At 36.2% G+C, this 22,066-nt stretch overlaps 1 protein-coding gene across 1 annotated transcript in view; it reads right to left on the minus strand.

Moving 5' to 3' along the window:
• Positions 1-16,369, minus strand: part of Mdfic2 (MyoD family inhibitor domain containing 2) — a 130,722-nt gene extending 114,353 nt beyond the window's left edge. Inside the window, exons 1-2 of the mRNA XM_004629498.2 lie at positions 16,295-16,369; positions 15,640-15,727 (exon numbers count right to left, since the gene is read on the minus strand). Coding sequence (XP_004629555.1) covers positions 15,640-15,727 — 88 coding nt within the window. The 5' untranslated portion in view covers positions 16,295-16,369. The remainder of the gene's footprint in view (positions 1-15,639; positions 15,728-16,294) is intronic.
• Positions 16,370-22,066: the final 5,697 nt, after the last annotated feature.

Here is a 22,066-nt window from a genome sequence, read left to right on the forward strand (position 1 = left end):
CATTTCTAACACCTTAATATTGGTTAAAATGCTTTAGCAAGTGTGGTTATTTTAAAAGTTAATTGATGTTTTGAATCACATCAAGTAAAATGTACTCCACTTCTTTTCCGACACTTTCCATTGGATAACAAGCATGGCCATTTACCTAGCAACTTGGATGCTGTGATTTCTTTTTTTGTCTAATCATTGCCACCAATTTGCCAGGAAGCTCTTACAATTTTAATTTCCAGTTCTCAGAGCTTCTCTTCTCCTAATTCACATTGTCTTTCTTTTAACTCCTCTTGGGCTATCATAGGCCCTCTTGCTTTCCACCAATCTACAATTTTTCTGCTACAATCCTCAGTGCAGGCAGAGTGGTCATTTTAAAAGACAAATATAATAATGTAATGGTCTCTCTGTGCTTAATGCCATTTAGTGGTTTCCCATCGTCCTCAGAGTAAACTTCTTTCACATAGCCAATAAATCCCTTGTGACCTGCCTCCCTCTCGCCTCTCTTGCCAATATATGATCCAATACCCCTCAGTGTACAGAGCTTTAACTAATGTGCATTGATAGATGAATTAGGAAATACATTACTACATCCAAAGATTCTTCTAAAATGGTAGGAACCTATTTTTCTTTGAACTGTGCTTACTTTTGAGATACAAGTGTATTTCTAGACTCAGCTAAATTTATGTTTAGGCATAGTACTGGACCTGTCAAATTTGATGTTGGACAATTCTCCTAAGTATATAAATCATTTTGCATTATTCTGTGTAGTTAGTAAAATAAGTCTTTACAAAAATAAATGCAAAACAAAGGAGCTTTCCTGTTTACCTATATATGCAGGGAAAGTTGGCAAAACATTGTAAGGTGGTTGGCTGGGACCACAAAAAGGCAGAATGTCTGTGGAAATTAAGAGTAGCTATTTGGGTCACCGAAGAACTTCTATTTGTCTCTACCACCATCAAATTGTTGTTGTTGTTTGAGACAAGGTTTCACTATATAGTCCAGGCTGGCCTTGAACTCATGATGATCCTCCTGTCTTAGCATCCTGATTGCTTGTTGACAGGCATGTGCTACCACACCTGGCTTCCCATCAAGTTTTAAATCTAATGAAAAAATCATATAGTCTCAGCAGTGCTTTTGATTTCATGTGTCCTAGTGCCTTGTGAAGCAACTCCCAAATTTGTATAATCAGGATTCTTTGAGTTTCATTCAATTCAACCTTAAAAGATGTAAAAATATTTACTTTAGCTTTCTACCTTATGTGTAAGAAGTTAAAAATACATCATTTCTTGGTATTTCGTTATTTTGCTGTGGGGTATACACTAAGAAATCAAGTGTTTTCTAGTCTTATTTGACTACTTTGTATATAGTTCTGACTCAAAAAGAATTATGTACTCATAGGCTTTTGGCCACCAAAATGAATTTAGTTTAGTAATGAAAAGTATAGTGGAGGCTGCTGCTCCCTTTTGCTCTTGTTGCATCATCATCATTATTATTGTTGTAAAAACTCAGAAGGACACATTTTAGTATTTTCAAATTCTCCAAGCAAAATCAGGGTCATGTTTAAAGAAAATAGTGGGATACTGGGCGTGGTGGCGCACTCCTGTAATCCCAGCACTTGGGAGGCTGTAAACAGTAGAATCACTATGAGTCAGATCTACTAGTGAGACCCTGAACACCCTATAGACCCTTTCCTAAAATACAGAAAAAAAAATTATAAAGAAAATAGTGGATACTACTTGCTGAATGTTAGAAGGTAAGAGTTTAGATAATAGAAATTTTATTGCTGTAGAGATCTACCAGATAAGAATCTTTGAAATTAAAATTGACTTTGGCATCCAAATAGCCTTAGCTTTGCAGGGTGATCTGTTTATCATCCATGCAAAAATATATTCGTCTTTCTTCTTTTTTCTTTTTTTTTTCATATCAGGAATAGAACTCAAGACCTTGCTAGGCAGGGGCTGTGCTGCTGAGTTATATCCCCATCCCCTATTGCTCTTTCTTAATCTTATCATAGTTGATTCTGCCACTGAAATTATTTCCCCTCATCATTTGCTATATGTTTTATTTTCAAGTACTATTTCACAAAGATAAGCAAACAAAATGAGATTTTCCCTCCCATGTTTTTGTCTAGTTAACCAATATCAAGATTAAAATGATTAACCTATATAATTCATTTATGTCTTCAATGACTAATATAATGCCATCTGAACTCCAACTTTTATTTTCAATATGAATGCAGCAATACTGTGTAGTTATAATTTATTCTGTTTAATCATTACAATCTACAGATAAGTCAGCTACTAAATCTTTTCTTAATTTTATGACTAAGTTCTCTTTCCCATTCAAATCACTGTATCTGTGTTCACAATAGATGTTTAGAGACTCCAACTACATGAACAGTAAGTTTACAGATGTGTCATCCTCAGTGACTTCCTGAATTTTTCTAGACTCCTTTTCTTCTAGCTGCTGAAGTGACTATAAACATGGAGCTATTTTTTAGATATTTTAGGGTACTTTTCACAGCAAATTCTAGGACAGAAAACAGTGGGCTTAAGATCAATATACATGACTTGGGACCTGGTCCTGTTCCCTGTTGCCTATGTGACTTAGAACCAGATTGTTTAAAATGTTTCTCTCCTCTACCTTTCTCAGTTGTAGAAAAAGTACAAGACTTTGTTTATATAGCTTTTGTGCAACTAAATTGAGACACTGATGGGCAACAGATTAGAAACATCCACTGGAAATTCAGGTGAGAGGATAATTCATTCATTAGGGATTTATAAGATAAATAAATGAACCTGATGCTGGCGAAAACAGTGATAAAGTGAGAAGGAACAAAGCAATTGAAGTGTAGTATGTACATGTATCGATTCCCTACAATGACTATAAATTCTAATTCTATAAAATTTACTAATAAACATTTTGAAACATCTTGAATCTCCAAAATTTAATGCCTGGTTACATATATTTTGTTATCTTGTAGAGCATTGTTATATACAGCCATTGAAATTCAGCTGCCTGCCTGTGTTCATCAGCCTAGAAAGATATTCATATTAACTTAAGACTCATGAAAACATGTGTTAAATATTTTGAAAATCACATTTTTTATAAAAATTACAAATGAATGTGTGGTATGTACCATTTGTCATTTGCACAATTTTTCTAAAATAAACAGATAATTTATGTTAAATCATACAAACATGTTGAAAATTCCATTTATATACAGAGGGTTTTATAATCTCTAAAGAGTCCTGGCTATCTTATTCCTTATCACATCTGCCATGACTGAGACCTTTGGTAAGTACTCTATGAGGGGGTAGCTCCTGTTTTCATTGTCCTGCAGACCTATATCTATCGAGAAGTCATTTCTTCTTCTGTGAATACAACTTGCTTCTGAGTAGCCACATTTTCCAGTCTCCTTCAATATATCTTCATAAAGATCATCAAAATACAAGTATTTTCTAAAGCACAGAGCTGGGGCTGGGGAGATGGCTCAGTGGAATAAGTGCTTTCCTGGCAAGCGCAAGGGTCTGAGTTCAATCCCGGTTCTGCCAAAAAATAAAATAAAATAAAATAAAATAAAATAAAATAAAATAATAAAATAAAACACAGAGCTGATTTGTTTTCCTTAAGTCCTGTCTTTGTGATCTCAACCCCAGGCATGTATGCAGCCTCACTTTGTACTGTAGCATTTGTTCATATGCTTCAGCTTGGTACTGGATGCCTTTCATGATATATCAAGTTCTGCTTCATACTCTTCTACATGTTCCTTTTATCCAGTCACACATAAGCACTGATCTCTGAACAGAACGTATCATAGAATTTAGCTTGTCCACACTTCAAGCCACCACATTCCACCAGATTAAAGTATTACTGGTTACTTAAACTCTACTAATGACCTATATCCCAGATGAATTATCAATATTTTGGATTTTGAAAGGTGCTTTGTTTTTCCTACTTTGAATCCTATATCCTCTGTTAATTTTATTGTCTTATTCTTTCCTGTAATTATATTTGTGAGCATCTGCTATGCCCAGGGGCTATCTAATGTCTCCAAAATAGAAGTAAAGATTCCCTTGGTAATGAAAAGTATTCACATAGTCCTTCTCTTTTACTTGAATCTATCTACATTTTGAACTTTCCTTACCCACGAACTCCCCTGGAAACAGCACATTCACGCTGATTGTTGGCACTTTTCATGTTTCTTATGTTTGAGTTTTTCATAGAAACTGCCACATTGTCTTACAGATAGAGGATATTCAGTAAATGTATTTTGGAAGGCCAAAGCAAAGGGTAGAATGAAATATTTTGTTCTAGCAACATAGTCCTACATTTTATTCTTTGACCGTGTAATTCTTCCCTGTTGATTAATTTTTAATTTTTAAACTTTTTATTTTTTTGTATTTTAGGGAAAGGACTACAGGGTGTTCAGGGTCTCACTACTAGATCGGACTCAGTGATCCACCTGTTTACAGCTTCCCAAGAGCTGGGATTACAGGTGCTTGCCACCATGCCCAGTCTCAATTGCTGTCTCAGTGTGCCCTGGGGGCAGGATCGAACCCCCAGCCCTGTGCCTGCTTGCAAGCACTTTAATCTGCTGGGCTATTTGGCCTGCCCTTGATTACATTTTTAAAATTATATTTGACTCCTAATTAGAAATATCATTTTGTTTCTAAAATCATGAGAATTGTTTTTTTTTTTTTTTTTTTTTTTTTTCTTGATTTGTCTAAGGGAACTGAAGACTAGATTTATTTCCTTAAGTAAACTGGAGGTAAAATACAAATTATTCTTTAACAGAACTCATACTTTCTTTTTTCTTTCTATTTTGTTCCTTTTTTTTTCAGCTACTCTGAGTCTTCAACCCAGCACCTTGTGAATGTTAGGGATGTAGTTGCCGCTGAGCTACATATTCAATTTTTTTTTTTTTTTTGAGACATAGCTGTTCTATTTTGCCAAAGCTGGCTTCAAAGTTGTTAGGGACCTGCTTCACCTATCAAGTAGCTGAGATTACACTCATGAACTACCACCCCAAGGACATACATAGCCATTTGGCTTTCAATTCTGAGTAAAGATGATTGCTTTTCATTTTATTATTATTATTATTATTATTTTTTCACGGAACCGGGAGATTAAACTCAAGCCCTTGCACTTGCCAGGGAAGCGCTTATTCCACTGAGCCATCTCCCTGGCCCCCGATTGCTTTTTAATATATGAGTGTTGGCCTACATAATTTAAAAGTTGAACAGTATGCTGATTTTTTCTTTTCTAAAAATATATATTTGGTATAGGGTCTCATTATGTAGCTCAGACTCTTAGTGATTCTCTGTTTACAGCCTCCACAGCTGGGATTGCAGGCGTGTACCAGCACACCCTGTCTTGGTGCTGGCTCAGCATGCCCCAGGGTAGGGATAGGGCAGCATGTGGTGCTGGGGATCAAACCCCGGTCCTTGCCTAAGCAGGTGCTTAGACTTCTGAGCTATCTCCCTGGCCCTAGTATGCTGAATTTGAACACTCCAATGTATTTATTCTGCCTACAGATTGCATTATTTTTTCAAAGTACTATTCCTGTTGCAATTTCCTGTCATTTTTCATCACTAGATAAATGATATTAATAGATATTAATTTCATTAATAGATAAATGGCTTATTTAGGCATTTCCCTTGGAGAAGTAGGTTCATTTTTTTGTGCTAAGTACCTCTATTTTTCTTTACTTTTTCCTCACTTAAAAAATATTAGTTGTTTGGGTGGTCAAATATATATATATATATATATATAATCTTTAGGAGACATATGTAGGAAATCTAAGTTATAATTTTATACTAAATCCTACTGTTTATAAGTGACTCTTTGGTGAAGGGTTTTAGCCTGATTCTGCTAAACCCATTAAAAGAAAATAAACACATATTATATTTCAGTTTAAGGAAAAACTGTATCTACCAAAGGAATTGAGTTTGCTATGTGTGAGATTTGATACTGAAAAATTCCATCCAAATTGGTTTTGCGCATCCTTCTGTATTTCAAATACAGCAGAAGAGCTAGTACTTGTCCGAATCCTGTGGCAAACAGGACACGCTGCTGGCATTTTGTTTCCCCAACTGAATTATAAGTTACGTGAGCATGAGAATCATTGTATATTAGTTGTGTAAGTCTGTCTTGCAGGAAATAAAAACATCTCTTGATCTGGTTTACTCTGGTTTACTAAATTTTATAAAACAAATGTTTCTTTTAGTATGAATGGTTTGTCTCATCAATCTGTATTTGCACATATTGGCCTATGAAATTAGTTTGAAGATACATGTGAAGAGTGTTATCTTTTCCTTTTTATTAATTTGAGGTCTGAACATAGAATTTGCTATACTCTTCCTTCTCCCAAAGAGTTTACATATATAGAAATTTTTATGAAATTTGCATTCAAGATGTTCTACATAATCTTTTAGTACTGCTAGAAGAATTTGGTTTGCTGTCTGTCATACTGAATTTTAAAGCAGAAAAAATAAAAGCTTGGTAAATGCAAGAGGAGTTAACATGTATATTTTTCTTCCGTTGCCTGGCTTTGGAATTAGGAGTTTTCCCCTCTGCAACACAGCTGCTTGGTTGAGAATTCTGCAAAGGCAGCTCAAGAGGAAGTATTGCCTGATGTCTTATTTAATATTATGCCTCTGTGAGTTGTCCTCTGTACTATTTCTTAAAGTTATACACTGGTAAAACTACTGTCATTGCCCTTGCTTTCTGTCTTTGCTGCACATTTACTTCTCGACAAGCTTAAATAATGGTTTAAGCATAAAATGTTTGAAATGATTTATGCCTATAGAGTGATGTCTTCATTTGCTTTATTCACATTTCTTCCTCTTTTTTTCTTTTTAACTAATGGGCTGGTGAGCACCTCATGTAGGTACATTTTATTAGAGAGTATATTCCCTCTCAATGTGGTTCCTAAGCTGAAAGAAATGGGCCATAATCATATAAAGCTAAAGTATCTCGGTAGAATGTACAAGAAATAGAATGACCTTATTCCTGAGGCATAGATTGTGAGTGACTTTTTCCTCTCACTATAAGGTTTCTCTTTTTACTAATGTTGATTAAGTGTATCACATCAATGGCTGTTGTGACATATATGAAAATGAATGATCCTCCTGAAAATCTTTGTTGAAAAGTCTAAATCTCTCAAAGTTTCTAGTTAGCTGAAATTTTCTTCTTTCCATTGAGATAGGAGAAATTGGTTTCTGGTTTGTGTGGAGTGTTTCACTCTTAGTTCATAAAATTGCAATTAATAATAGTGAGCTAAGATAATTCTGGATTTGATGTACTACCCTCTCATCTTAAAAGAGAGTCTCTAAATCTGCTCTTTAACAACTTGCAGAGACTTTGCACTGATTAATTCATCTGGTCACAGACTCAAGGCTGACATGGCATCTTCAGGCCTTCCATTCCATGGGGATCAACATCATCATTTTATGCAAAGTGAACTTACTACTTTATAGGAGGCTTGATTGGAAAGAAATTTCAACCATCAGCTGGAGGATGTGCCACTGGAATTTAATTTGTTGACCTATGAGAACACAGAAGATCTCATCTTTTCCTGAACTTTCTAAACATAAAATAAGGTTATCAAGGAATCAAAATGATTCTGACATTTGCACTTTAGTAGAAGGCCAATACATTTAAAGTAAGTACTCTCCTTCCTGAAATGTTTAGCGCTTCATCAGCAGCATGTCAGGTTCTTAAGAAAATATTATCCCTTGTGGAGAAAAGCACTGGAAGTCAGGTCATTATTATATTGGCTTTTAGAATAGATATTATTTTGGGCAATGCATCATCTATTTGCCTTTATGCTTGTGCTAGGACCCCTATCTCTCTAAAGAATGTTCTACCTCTCACTGTGTGAAGCCTTGTAGGAATCAAGGTCCTCTGCTTTGCTTACCCAGGAGGTGGACTTATGGCAAAAGCCACTGAGTTTTGTTCCTAAGACTTGGAGTCTTAAAGAAGATGATAAGAGGACACCAGATTATAGGGAGTTCGTGCATTCCAGGAGTGATAACATAAATATGTTGTCTTCTTTCAGACCTAAGTAGAGCTAGACTTGCTATTATCTCACATCTTCCAGTAAATTCCCTTTTCATTAACTGATTATATCATTAACTATAACATCCCTCTCAAGAACTTATGAAATTAGGATTTAACTTCGCTAAATTTTAAAGGTAATATGATGAGTGTTTATCTTCTATTCCTTAAAAAGTAAGTCAGGACACATATTTTACTACAATACAAGTGCTACAGTAGAAACTATATCTTTGGAGGGACTGGGGTTTGATTCCCAGCATGCCATGCTGGCCTTGATCCTGGGGCACACTGAGATGGCCAGTGAGACTGGGCATGGTGGAACATGCCTGTAATCCCAGTGCTTGGGAGGCTGAAAATAGGAGAATCACTGCTAGTCCAATCTATGTAATGAGACCCTGTACTAAGTAAATGAATAAATAAATAAGCTATGTCTTTGGTAGACAGTTCCTGTGTGGAAAAGTTTAATGGACTCCAAAATGCTGACCAGATACTGGGAAAAGGGACCAAGATTTGCTCCAAGTGAACACCCTATCTGTACCCCTGGAGCACCATTTTCTGTTAAGTCAAAATGTTCGGATCACCCTTGTTGTCTCCATTTTTGGAGCATGACATATTTTCCTTTCCTGCTGCAGGACTTTTAAACTTCCCATTCCTTCTCCCCATTGTCTTTATTTTCCCCATATATAGATGCCTCTTGCCATTCAGGTCCAAGCCAAATCTCCAGAAGACTTCCTGTCTGCATTACTCAGTACACATTAACAGATCTCCTATTTCCCAAGTGGTAATTTCCAGAGAAGTTACTGAGGCATTTCTTACCTAACACCCCAAACTGTGGGCTCGCTCTGCTCTAATTAGCCTTTTTTCATTCTTCTCTACACAATGTGGCCACCATGCAGGCCCTTAAGGCAGGAGGCAGCTTGCTACTCCCTGTTTTCTTGCCCTACACCAAGCCACCAGCCAGTTCTGTGAGCTCTAATTCCAAATACACTTGTATCCAAATCTCTCTTCAACTTCATAGTTACATTGTCCTGTTATCATCTTTTGCTTTATCAACTTCAGTCATCTGTTTTGCTTCTTCTTCTCTTTACCTTATCCAATACAAATGATTCCTTATCTTTCCTTGCTTAGACTGTCTAGGGGCTGCTAATTCCAATTGGGAAAAGATCCCCAAGGCCTGCCTGACAAGCAAGATTCTTCATCGTTTCAAACTTAAGCACTTTCCTTTCCCTTTTCACTCTCTCCTTGTTTTGTTTTTATCCTTCCTTTCTCTCCAGCCATTCTGGGCCATAGGTTATAGCTCTTCTCCCTGCTGGGGTGTTTTTACACATTGGGCACATCTCCTTCAGAGACAAAATCCTTAATTATTGAGTCTAAGAGATAGTCCCCACACCCAACGCTATCACTTCATCTTGTTTCACAGCTTTGGACCAATTTGCTTTGTGAAATTATGCCCTTAACGCCTGCTGAGTTTTGAACATAACCCCAAAAAGCATGCACTGAAGTGGGATGACAAAACAGGCCCCTTTCTAGAGATGGTCCTTTTTCCTTGTCTCCAAAACTATAAGCTATATACTTCTTTTCTTTTTAAATTAACCCATCTTTTGCATTGTGTTAGAGCAACACAAAACAGACTAAGGCAGGGTCCTTGTAGTTATTTATATAACTTTTAAGGGCATGTTTTACTATGTAATTTCTCCTACTAGCAATGTTTAAAAACAAGGCAGCTGTTTGGCTGTTACCTTTTTCTCACCCCTATTTTGATTATTATATAACACATTTTCAAAAGCCAATGAAAAGCATAGAAATAAGAAAAGTGATTCCATTTCTTGTGTTTGTATACTAAAAGGAATCTCAAGATATGCTGTTAATGGAAATTAACAATTTAAAGCAAGCATTAATGTGGCTTAGTTTTTAAGCTAGACACACAAAAATAGCCCTTTTAGAAATGAGAATTCTCTGAGTGACAGAAGTAGCATGGATTAATATTTAGGCATTATAATGGAGTATTTAGACCTGAGTTCCTTGAAAGCAGGAACTGCGACATTTTCAATTTTTGGCATCTTTGTTTCGTTGCCTAGCATGTTGTCTGTGAGTGCAAGAGAAGCCTCATCAAATGGTCACTCAATTGAATAAAATGAATATTTTGGAAGCATTTTAATGTTTATGATCTGAAATTAATTTCTGAGCAAGTGAATAAATTCCCTTCATTTACAATTAAAGGGAAGTCCAGTGAATTTATGAATGCCAATAAATGGAAGACTCACTTTTTCCACCTTGCTTGCAAACAAATATGGAGGTCAGGAATAAGATGGGATTGAAAGTTTTGCTTTTAAATAACTTTTTGGTACATGTATTTTTGCTCTTCTAGGGTATTTTTCAGTGTTTTTTTTTTTTTTTTTTTTTTTTCAATGTATTTAGTACAGGGTCTAAAGGGTATCATTATACAGATCAAACTCCTAGTGATCCTCCTGTTTTCAGCCTCCCAAGCACTGGGATTCCAGGTGCACACCACCACAACCAGTCTCAGTTGCCTTCTCAGTGTGCCCTGGGGGCAGGGTCGGCACAGCAGGCCAGGGATCAAACCCCCAGCCTTGCATTCGCCTAAGCAGGTGCTTTCATCTGCTGAGCTATCTGGTTAAAACTTGTATTATTGTTCTCTAATATTTAATAATTTTGACTAAATGACAACCAGCACACTCAAGATGTCAGTTCATTGCTTTGGTTTTTGGAGGGCACACTTGTCATGTGGGATGATTTTCTTCCCTTGCTTGTCAGAGCCCTAAAGAGAATTCCCCATTAAAGCAAGAGTAGCTAGTGCCATGAAGGCCTGTTTTAGTATTTTTAATTTCACATTTTTAGGTCAAATGATTCTTATCTGCATTTTGCTCCTACATGCAGCTATGTAGCAATCTGATTAATCTAAACTTTAAGAAGTTTTTGTACATATATGTGTATAGATGTGAATAGATGAACAAGAGGAAGATATCTGTGCTGATGCAATGACATTTATAAAGGACTCAATTTCAAGAAACAATATTAGATTATGCTTAGAGATACAAAATCCTGGGGCATGACTTACAGACTGGCAACCTGTGGACTGAACTAGAACACTGGGCCCTTACTGCCTTTGTCCTGTGTTGTATTTTATTGTTATTTTTGTTATTATTTGTATTATTACTACTTTAGCAATCAAGAGGTTTGACAAAGAAATGCACACTTCCAGTTTTTCCTGGAAAATCAGTAGAAAGTGTAAAAAATTGCATGCAGTTCAAACACTAGTGATGCTGTGATTTTAAACTGCAAATGGCAACAATTTCAGGGCTTCCATTTCTTCATCTTGATGTTTCTCTTCCGTATCAAATGATGTACGGTACAAGACCTGAAATGCTTTCCCAGAATGCTCCCGGGCTTAATGGAGTATTACATGCTGTCCTATTCCACCTGTAATTTCTGCCCCAATTTCTATGTTATACCAATTTTTCCTCCATCTAGTTTTTCACACTGGAGCCTATTTTCTTGAGTTCTATCCAGGTCCTACGTTTCTCATGTTGGGGCTGAGAAAGTACTGCTGTCTTAGCCATTGCCTTCCTTCATCCTTTCCTCTGCCCGCATCGCCCTGTGGTACACACCAGTCGCAGACACAGATGCACAAGGCATGTCTCAGTGCTGTGTGAGCCCCTGCTCTCAGACCCTCAGTGACAATATGGAACCACTGTCCAAGTACTTGACATGCTGGTTAGAACTCAGTCTTTTCCTCCCATTTTGGGTTAATTCATACACAAATAAGTAGCAAATAAATTTATTTCCCTAGCACCAAAATAGGCATCATCCAGACCTTCTGATAGCTTTTTGCTCCTAGGATTAGCTCCTCTTCTCCACCTTCTCCATAGTAACATGATGCAGTTCATCTTCCCTGGTTCATGTTTAAAAATCATATCTCCTTTCTCTGATTATCATAAATATACTTTCTCCAAATGTGATACCTAGAGTAAGACAGAATCAGCTGTCTTACTCTAACTTTTATTCCCATGGCTCTCCCGTATCCTCCTGAATTCTTTCCATTAGAATACAGTAATATGATTAATCTAAACTTCCAGAAGTTCAAGGCTACATAACTTACTGCTGGATGAGAGGGCAAATAGGACCCAATTGTTTTTAAAATTAGCATATTTTCAGGTTTGCGAGTTGTGTTTCTCAAACAGTTTACCATAATTATTGGCTATAGCTTCTACAACAGAATCTATTCTAATTATTGATGACAGCACTGGCTGTGACTTGCACCATCTCCAGGCATCACCCTGAAGGCTGTTAGGCCCATAATCTTCATGACAGCAAATTGATGGTAAATAAAAGATATTTGCCTTTTAGGCAAAAGCAAGATGATTAACCAAAAAGTTCCTTGAGTACAAATATGCTTTTTTGGGGGAGTCTATTCTTCTCCACCATGCTCATTCCTTGTCTAGAGTGGCACCACAATTAATAAAATTGAATTGGGTGGGATAATTACATGAATATTTAAAGATGAGAAGTTAGAAATACTATCAGCACTTGGAATGGTGACGATGATAATAACTCTCAATGGGCTTCACGCCCAGCTCGCCTTCACAGGCTGCACTTGGTGCTTTGTGAATGCTGGCAAGCAGATGTTTCAGCCCTAATCAGGTGTTGCTGTTTTGTTCCACTTTAACAATGCAGTATTCAGCAACAGATCTAGGGGGAGGCGAGGGAGGCAGTGCCATGTGAGACATAACTACTGTTTTGAGATTATAAAAATCAACTTTTCTGAACAACTTAAAACATTTATTTCATTTTTTAAAGCAAAAGAGAAGGAATGAAGAGGATGAAGATGAATCTAAAATTTTGATTGCTAACTCTTAGGGGATGTCACCATGATAAAGTGATTTAACAAAAGGAATTTAAAATGAGGAAATCTGAATTTGAGATTCAATTTGCCATTTATCAGTTCTGAAAGTAGGAACATATTCAACACCTCAGTCTCTTAATTGGTGAGATGAGGACAATTTTATTATTACCTGTAGGGGTTAAAATAAAGCAATGGACCAAAGTATTGTAAAATGTCAGTGGAGTTGCTAGGACAGCTTGTTCAAGGTGTGAATCATGGTTTTTCTCATAAACAAAAACTATTATTTTGATTTGTGATTGTCTCAGTTACTCTGCTGTCATTGCTGGGGCAAAATACTCAACACCCCAAACTGAGGAAGGAAAGGAAAGGTTCATTTAGCTCACAATTGGTGGAAGGTTCAGTCCATACTCAGCTGGTTCCAAGGCAGAGCAGCACATGGCAGAGGGCAGCGGTTGTGGAGGTGGCAAAGAGCAAGAGCAAAGGGCATGGCAGTAGCTCAGGCAGCTAGCTAACTTCTCTCCCTTCCTAACACTGCAATGCAGACTACCCACCCCAGGATCAGGGTGTAGCACTCCCACAGGCAATCCCAGGACTGGATCAAGAATCAATCACAAACTTCAGAAGCCGCCCCATGACTGCACGAGGCTTTGAGGGGACAACTAGCCTCAAACCATAATGATTTAAACAGGAAAACAGGTTTAATGGAGTTTCATTCCCATAAGCCCACAAAGCAAACAGTCTGTTTTCCAGGAAAGGAATTCTGTGGCTAGCGAGGTAAAGTAATGATTTCAGTCACACGTGTAGTAAGTAGCTAAGCTAAGATTGAAAACCAGGCCTGTTTGACTTCAAATGCAATGCTCTCCATGTATGTAGCATTTTGTCTTTTTAAAAAAGTAAGCCAACCCATACACTTTTTCGTAACAGCAAAGAGCATTTATGTTTGAAAACTAAGTCATCCTGATAATGCTCAATTAAGTTGATGTCCCCTAGCATCTCTCTGAATGTCCTTTTATGAAATATTGTAAATATGATTTAAGCTTAGCTTAAATGAAGTGTCCAAATGGGATAAAAACAGGTCACTTGCAAAATCAGATTTTATAGATTACAAGAATCCAATGCCTAAATTATACTTATGGATATAATTTTTTCAAAGAAAATTCTTTAGGAAATGATTGGTCTACCAGTGTCATCATTATTTCTGAGATATCACAATTAAACTAATAATAATAAATAATGTAAACTTCAATACAAGTAACAGGTAAGACTGCCTCTATGAATTGGGAATCACAAGAAAAACATGGGGCTTGTTTGATCCAAGTTAGGTTTTTTCCTTTTTTGAAAGACTGTTTAGAATGTCTTTTGCTAGAAAGAAGTTTGAAAATTTTCAAGCCCTGGAGTTTTGAAGGGAGTGACTCTGAGAGTGCCTTATTTCTGCATCTCTTTTATCCTAAAATAAAGTGTTTTTGAGAGATGAGTCCTCACAGCTCAATTTGGTTGCTGGGCACTTGAGCAGAAGAAATGATTTTCTTTCCTTAAGCAAATAACCTTTTAAAAATAAGGGTAGAGGGGGGATGGGATGAAGGCTAAGAATGGATATGATGGTGCAGTGAAGTTGGAGGTGCCGATTTTATGCTGCAGGAAAGCTTTTTTTTAAAGTACAGTTCATAGCTGACAAATAACTTAACCATTTTTCTCTGTGGGACATTGTGAAAAGGAGGTTAAATTCATGTACTATAGAGTTAAATGACCTGATGTTCAAACCCAATTCTGACACTTCCTAATTTTGCAATGTTATTCAAGCTACTTGAACTCTTTAAGGTTTTGTTTTCTCATTGGCAGATTAAGGACAGCGAGTGCATTGTGTGTTGTCATGATGATTCAGCAAAACCCCAATATGCACCAATGAACGCTGCAGGTTTTGCTGTTGCTGTGATCGTTTGAGGAGTGGACAACATTCTTGACATACTTATTAAACTGTTTTATAAACTTATACACTATTTTTTAAGGATTTCTACTACATAAGAACTGTCCTTTTGCATTGTAATAGCTTAATATAAATGATAGAAAAGATGCTGTATTCCTTTTCAGTAAAAAATAATCAAGTTCAGAGACATTAAGAGGTGTTCATAAAACCAAAAGATAATAAAACCCAAGCATTTTAGTAAGTGATTATGAGTCTAGAAATATTTTCAAAAGTACCCATCATGGGAGAGCATATTGATTTGTGTGTATATTTCAAGCAACAATCTTAAGCATGCTGCGCTGGTGGCTGACAGCCCTTCACCCAGGGGGAAGGTGGCTTTTCTAATTGCGGTCAGTGGTGATGCTATCTGTAGGTATTGTTTCCTATAGAACGCATCATTTTCTGTGACTATTATTTCAAAGTATTTGTCCTCAAATTACATAGACTTCTTGGCTACCAGAAAGAAACATCTTCACTATTGTTGGACCCTCACAGAGAACATACAACATGCATCGGAGCTGAAAATGAATATTAAATCTTAGCAACAAAGTAGGAATCTACTTCTTGCAACACAGAATCAACACAGATTCTCAGATGAGTGCTTAGGCCATGTGTACACAGAATAGAAAATCAGAAGCATTAATATCCTTTGAAGTTCTTGTGCAAGTGTCCTCCTCCTCTCCATACTACCTTTTGCTTTTAATTTTTAAAAAAGCACACTTTTTTACACCAGTAGAAAATTCAGAACAAAAAGACTTACCTTCCTTCAACCAAGAAACTTTATTTTTGTCATTTTCAAAAGGCTCAGCTGTCCTTACTTTTATCTTTTCCAGCTCAGTTTCTGACATCTAAATGGAAACACAATTTGTGGTATAAAAAATCATTAAGAACCCAAATTTATAATGTCTAAGTTTTATATTTAGAGACTACTGCTATATTATGTGTAAATTTTATCTCTATAGTGTTTCAGTTTACTGTCTTACATTAAGTTTTACACTTCACCCAATTGTGTTATTTTCCAACACTGACATTAAGGAGTAAAGTTTATATGACATAGTATTCTATTATTCAGTAACAAGAATTTCTATAAAATCTTTACAGTTTCTGAACATGAAGAATAACAGGTTAATAATAGCTATGGATTTGTCATAAAAAAAAGTTAACATTCAGGTGCTATTTAGTGTTTTTCATACCTTAGGAAGGCATGCTACAAAGCCATATAGTAAGATACAGATAGCTGTAATACATAAAAAGGATCTTTTCAGGAATTAATTGAGTGACAAACTTAAGGACCTACACCAATCTAAATGACCTCCCTGCAGATGTGGATAAGATAGGCGCCTTCGGCGCAGTGCACTTACTGTCCAGCTTGCTCGTGCTGCACTGACAGTCGCGGCAGCACCAGGTGCACTTACCTGTGTGCTCCAGAGGAAGGATGCCCAAGGAGTGGGGCTGGGGCACAGTGTGCTGCAGACTCTCTTGCGTCTCGATGTCCAGCATCCCTCCACCCAGCCAGAAGTGAGCAAAGAAGCAAACACACTCCCTCCCTGGGTGGTGCTAGATTTGTACTGCTGCCAGAAGCATCCAACTTGCGGCTGAGAGGTTTTCTTTCTTTCTTTCTTTTTTTTTTCTTTCTTCTTTTTTTTTCTCCTAAGGTAATATAAAGCCTGTGGTTCCAAACAGTGAAAGCCTTCAGGCTAGCACTTACTTAAAATGCCACACTACAAAATTGGGTAAAAATAATGAATTTGGTTTAAATGGACAAAATCTCCTCCAAAGCCTTTTTCCTCCATCCCCCATTCATTACTTAGGTGTAATATTAATAAAAAATGAAAATATACACATACACAAAATATACACATACACATTGAGGGAGATCTTTAAAGCTACATCCTCTGGAGGTTTGTCCTGAAGCTTATGTTTTGGAAAACATTTTTTCCTAACATGAACAAGAAAACATTCCAATTTCTTTGATCATTTGCAAATATACAAAAAAGGATTAGCAATTGTTTTCCAAAGAGAATTTGTCAGTAGATACTTGGAAAGGAGTAATACTATTTTTCATGGTAGATTAAAAACAAAAAGCATAACACTGGGCTATGTATGATGACCAGTTTACCATTCCTAAGCATTATCATTTTTATTACAAAAAATGACATTTATTTTTGTCTCCAATGATTTGCCTTTTCCAATGTTTTTGCCCAGGAAATGTTACCTGTTTGCCTTGTGTTCATTTTTTCTCCTTTCGTAACTTCATTTCTTCTTACACTCAGCTCCCAGTATCATCATTTTTAAAAACTACCTTGATTCCCAATATTTATGCAAAAAATGCTTTCACTGCTTCCCATTATGTATAAGAAAAATTCCAGATTACTCATACAGCTGGGGAAGACCAGGAGTGACTTTATTTCCAGGCATAACTTTCCACATAAAGTTTTACAAAGTTAAAATTCCAGGGAGGTTCCAAACCTCTTACTGTAATGTAATTGTGTGACTGTAGGCTCTAGTATTAGCATATCTAGAAATGGTTCCTTAAAATTCCATCTCACCCCTACGTTCAAGGCCTTTAGATCACTCTCATCTGGAAGTGACCCCTTCCCTTCCTTCTCCATGCGGACTATTAGTGTGACTGTAATCAGTCTCAGTTTTAGTCTTTCTGTCAGTCTGTCCTGCCATCCTTATAAGACTATACCCCCAAGGGGTCAGCTTCTAGTTCAGTATTTTAATTGCTGATTTTATTTTATTTTACTTTGAAGAGTAAAAACAAAAGCAAAAACAAATAGCAGATACAAAGACAGAAAAAGAGTAATATACAACAATACATATGTTACAGATTTTCAAAACAAGAATAGAAAATTAACAATTATATTACCTATTTTAATTCTGAAATCTGTTGCTCAGATTAACAGATATAGTTATGCAAGATTGGACAAAAAATTGAATATTAACACTTGCTTTCAATAAGCCTTAATTTTTTTCTTGTCTTTTTTACTTTAAAAATATTTTAAAGGAAGTATAATAATAATTATAAAACACTAGAAGTGGTACACATTTAGAGAACTACTATGAGAGGTATTCAGCCATGGTTTTTGTATTACACATTGTTGTCCTTGATGTAGTTACTTAGATTGCAGATATCAGCATACAGAGCTGGTCAAAGTGAAAATTCTAAACATTATCTTCTATTTTTTAAAAAATGAAGGAAATTACTAGTATAATCCTCTCAGCCAGCCTGTATATATACTTGTGTAATTTTCCCCCTCCCTTTTATGTATCTTTTCTCCTTTCCCTCATCTTTGTTGTTGAATCCTTATGGTATTCCTTGCTCCTGGGTAGGAAGAACCAACACGGTGAAAATGAGAATTTTTCCAAACTTCTTATACAGATTTAATGCAAACCCTATCAAAATACCATCATGTACCTCACAGACCCAGAGAAGACATTCTTAAAATTTATTTGGAACCAGAAAAGACGTAGAGTAGCAAAAGCAATTCTGAGCAACAAAGGCAAGGCAGGAGGCATTACAATCCCTGACTTGCAATTATATTACAAAGCTACTGTGATAAAATTAGCATGGTACTGGCAAAAAACAGACCCAAGGATCAATGGAACAGATTAGAAGATGAAGACACAACTACAAACAGATTCAGCCACCTTATCTTTGACAAAAGGGCCAAACATATCCACTGGAAGAAAAATACCCTCTTTAACAAATGGTGCTGAAAAAACTGTCTCTCCAAATGCTGAAAACTAAGACTAGACCTGGGTCTATCACTTTACATTAAAGTCAAAATGGATTAAAGATCTAAATATTAAAACAGAAACACTAACTCTACTAAAAGAAAAAGTAGGTAGAAATCTAGAAGATATAGGGGTAGACAAAGAGTTCATGAATGAAACCAAACTGCACAGGAAATACTTTAAAGGATCAACAGCTGGGATCTCATATTACTAAGAAGTTTCTTCATGTCCAAATAAATCACCAAGAGTGAAAAGACAGCCACCAAATTGGGAATACATCTTAACCAATAATCACTCAGGCAAAGGACTTCTATCTAGAATATATAAAGAACTTAAAAAAATCAGGCTCCCAAAACATAAAGACCCACTCCAAAAATTGGCATGTGCGATCAATACACACTTCTCAGAGGAAGAAATACAAAAGACAAATAAATACAAGAAAAAATGTTCTTCAGTACTGGTCATTCAAGAAATGAAAATTGAAACACACTTAGATACCATCTCCCCCCAGAAAGAATAGCTTTCATAAAGAAATCAACTAATAACAAATGCTAAGGGCTGGCCAGATAGCTCAGCAAATTAAAGTGCCTACTTAGGCAGACACAGGGACTGCGGTTTGATTCCCAGTGTGCCATGCTGGCCTCACACCCAGGGCATGCTGACAGCAATTGAGACTAGGAGTGGTGGCATGAGCCTATAATCCCAGAGCTTGGGAAGCTGAAAACAGGAGGATCACTACAAGTCTGATCTGTGTAGTGAGACCCTGTAGACCCTATACTAAATAGGTTTTAAAAAAATGCGTTGGGGATAAAGAACCCTTCTTCATTGTTGATGGCAATGACTGGTACAACCACTGTGGAAATCAGCGTGGAGACTCCTCAAGAAACTAGGACTGGAAATCCTATTCAAGCCAACTATTCCACTCATGGGTATTTTCCCCAAATCTGAAAACATTGTACAATAGTGATATATGGCACCCATGATTACAGCAGCACAATTTGTCATAGCCAAGTCTTGGATGCAACCAAAATGCCCATAATCTGAGGAATGGATGAAAAAGTGTGGTATTTTTTATACAATTGAGTATACGTCAGTTATAAAGAAAGACAAACTTGAGGCCTTTATGGATAAGTGCATGCAACTACAGGCTATACTCATTGGTGAAATAAATCAGACCCATATGTATAAATATACTGTTTTCCAAGTATAAGAATCTGAATGGTATAATAGATACAGTAAAATAGATAGTTCAGTATTTTGTGCAGCTTACTTTGTGTTTGACCTGATTGCTACTAATTAACAATGGTTAGATAAATAGGAGCAGTATATAAAAACTGATGATGAAGTTATGAAATATGTGATTACCAAGTTTTAAAATTTTGTCTCTTTTCTGTAGTTAGTGTTTTGTGTGGTCTCTTCATCCATTTGGAGATTCAATCCAATTCCTCTAATGGTTCAATTTTGTCATTTGAAAAAGCAAGTTATTTAAATTGTACATATTTGTGATGCCAGAAACACATTTGATAAATAGTAAATTTGGTGATTGATAGCAATAAGCAGAGACAGCAGAGGCCCTCAAGGAGGTCTCAAGTGAAAAAGAAACAAATACCTAGGAGAATGAATGAGCTATAGGTAGAGCTGCAATAAATATTCTTGTTTATTTTCCATTTGATTTTAATATTAGATTATGTTATTGATACTATTTTTCAATAAACATGATACTTGTGTATTTGTCTCAATTTAAAAATGGATTTAGATCTATGAGACATGCAATGTCATCTCTAAAACAGAGAATGCACTCTAACTCACGAGCACTGTGCTTTCAGGTCCACAAAAAGCCCTTGTAAGATACTGGGATCATTTTTCTTTATAATTAACCAACTTATTTTCCATTTTTTACCTCAAAAGCAACAAATTCTCTAAATCTCTGCTCATATTTTCCACCTTGAAGTTACTTTATGGGTTACTTTCAATATATTCTTCACATAGACATATTTTCCACTTATGCTCCTGCCATTACTAGAATGTAATTATCTGAGATTTACTATAAAGTAAATTTCAGACTAGCCATTTCTTTATTTTATTTTATTGAGAAACAAATATCAATGAGACAGTTTCAAAACTGATGAATAAGACAGTTTCAATAATTAATACATTGTACATTGTTATCTTCTTAGTGGTTATCCATAATACAAGATGCAGACAGGATGTCCTGTCCAAACACTATTAGTACAAATCTTTCTTCTCATTGAATTAAGTAAAAGTAGCGTATACCTATCCTAACGATTCTGCATTTACTATACCCTGCAAACTAGCCATTTGTTTTGTGTATGTGGTACTGGGAATAAATCTCATGACCTTGTGCTTGCCAGGCAGAAGCTTGTGCTGCTGAGCTAGTTTCCCCAGCTCAGACCATCAAATTCTTTCTTTCTTTCTTTCTTTTTTTTTTTTTCAGAACCAGGGATTGAATTCAGGCCCCTGTGCTTTCCAGGCAAGCGCTTATTACACTGATCCATCTCCCCGACCCCTCATCAAATTCTTATGCAACATTTTGTCTAAGAAAAATATTTTATAAGAGAAATTTTATGAATCACTTGGAAATAAAGATTCATTTTTACTGGTATATTTTAAATATGTGGTCAGTACTAAAGCTTAGAGTTTTTCTGTCATTTTATTTATTTATTTAGCTTTTTGCTTTACTTCTCACCATACTTTGGATTTTGGTTTTATTTTTGGCCTTTGAATTACCTTTTGTTTGTGAGAGTATATGATGATACTTGAAATTCCTATGTGGATCTTACTTTGATTCAGAAAAGCACTATTTTTCGAAGTTAGACAACTTACTTTGAATTCTAATTATTCAAATTAGAATATTTTCAGTCCTTTATTGTGAGAACTATAGATGTTAACAACTATAGAATTCATTTTTTTTTCTCTCCATAGTAATTATATGGCTAGGTATGGAGTACTGTTTCCTGAGTCATCTGTGCATCACTGGGTCCTTGTTGGATGCTGTGTATTGGTGCAGTGCTCCACAATGATGTCAACCTTTAAGCCATGTGTTTATCACACAGTTATATCTATGGAGCGCAGAATTCACCATCTAGGTAACTGGCTCTGCTTTAGATAGGAATTTTAGTCTCTTGAGGTGGCCAAGGCCTCAGAATAAATTAGATGAGCCTACACCTGATGACTGGGAGTGAAGAGGAACCTGTCTGATGAAGCCCAGGCAGCACAAACCAGGAAATAATAGGTCAAAGCAGAGTCCATGAGGAACTGGCCAGCTTCACAAGTTAGGCCCCTCTGATCAGAAGCCAAGGAGAGTACATACAATTTTCCAAAAATCCTCTGTCCAAATAACATTCATTTTACCTGTTTAAAATAATTAGCTTCAAAATTCATATCTAGGGATATAAACTCAAGTCTCAAGTTTTCTGTTAAATTCA

This window comes from Octodon degus, unplaced genomic scaffold (genome assembly GCF_000260255.1).
Source record: "Octodon degus isolate 3935 unplaced genomic scaffold, OctDeg1.0 scaffold00030, whole genome shotgun sequence".
In the NCBI taxonomy this organism is placed as follows: domain Eukaryota; kingdom Metazoa; phylum Chordata; class Mammalia; order Rodentia; family Octodontidae; genus Octodon; species Octodon degus.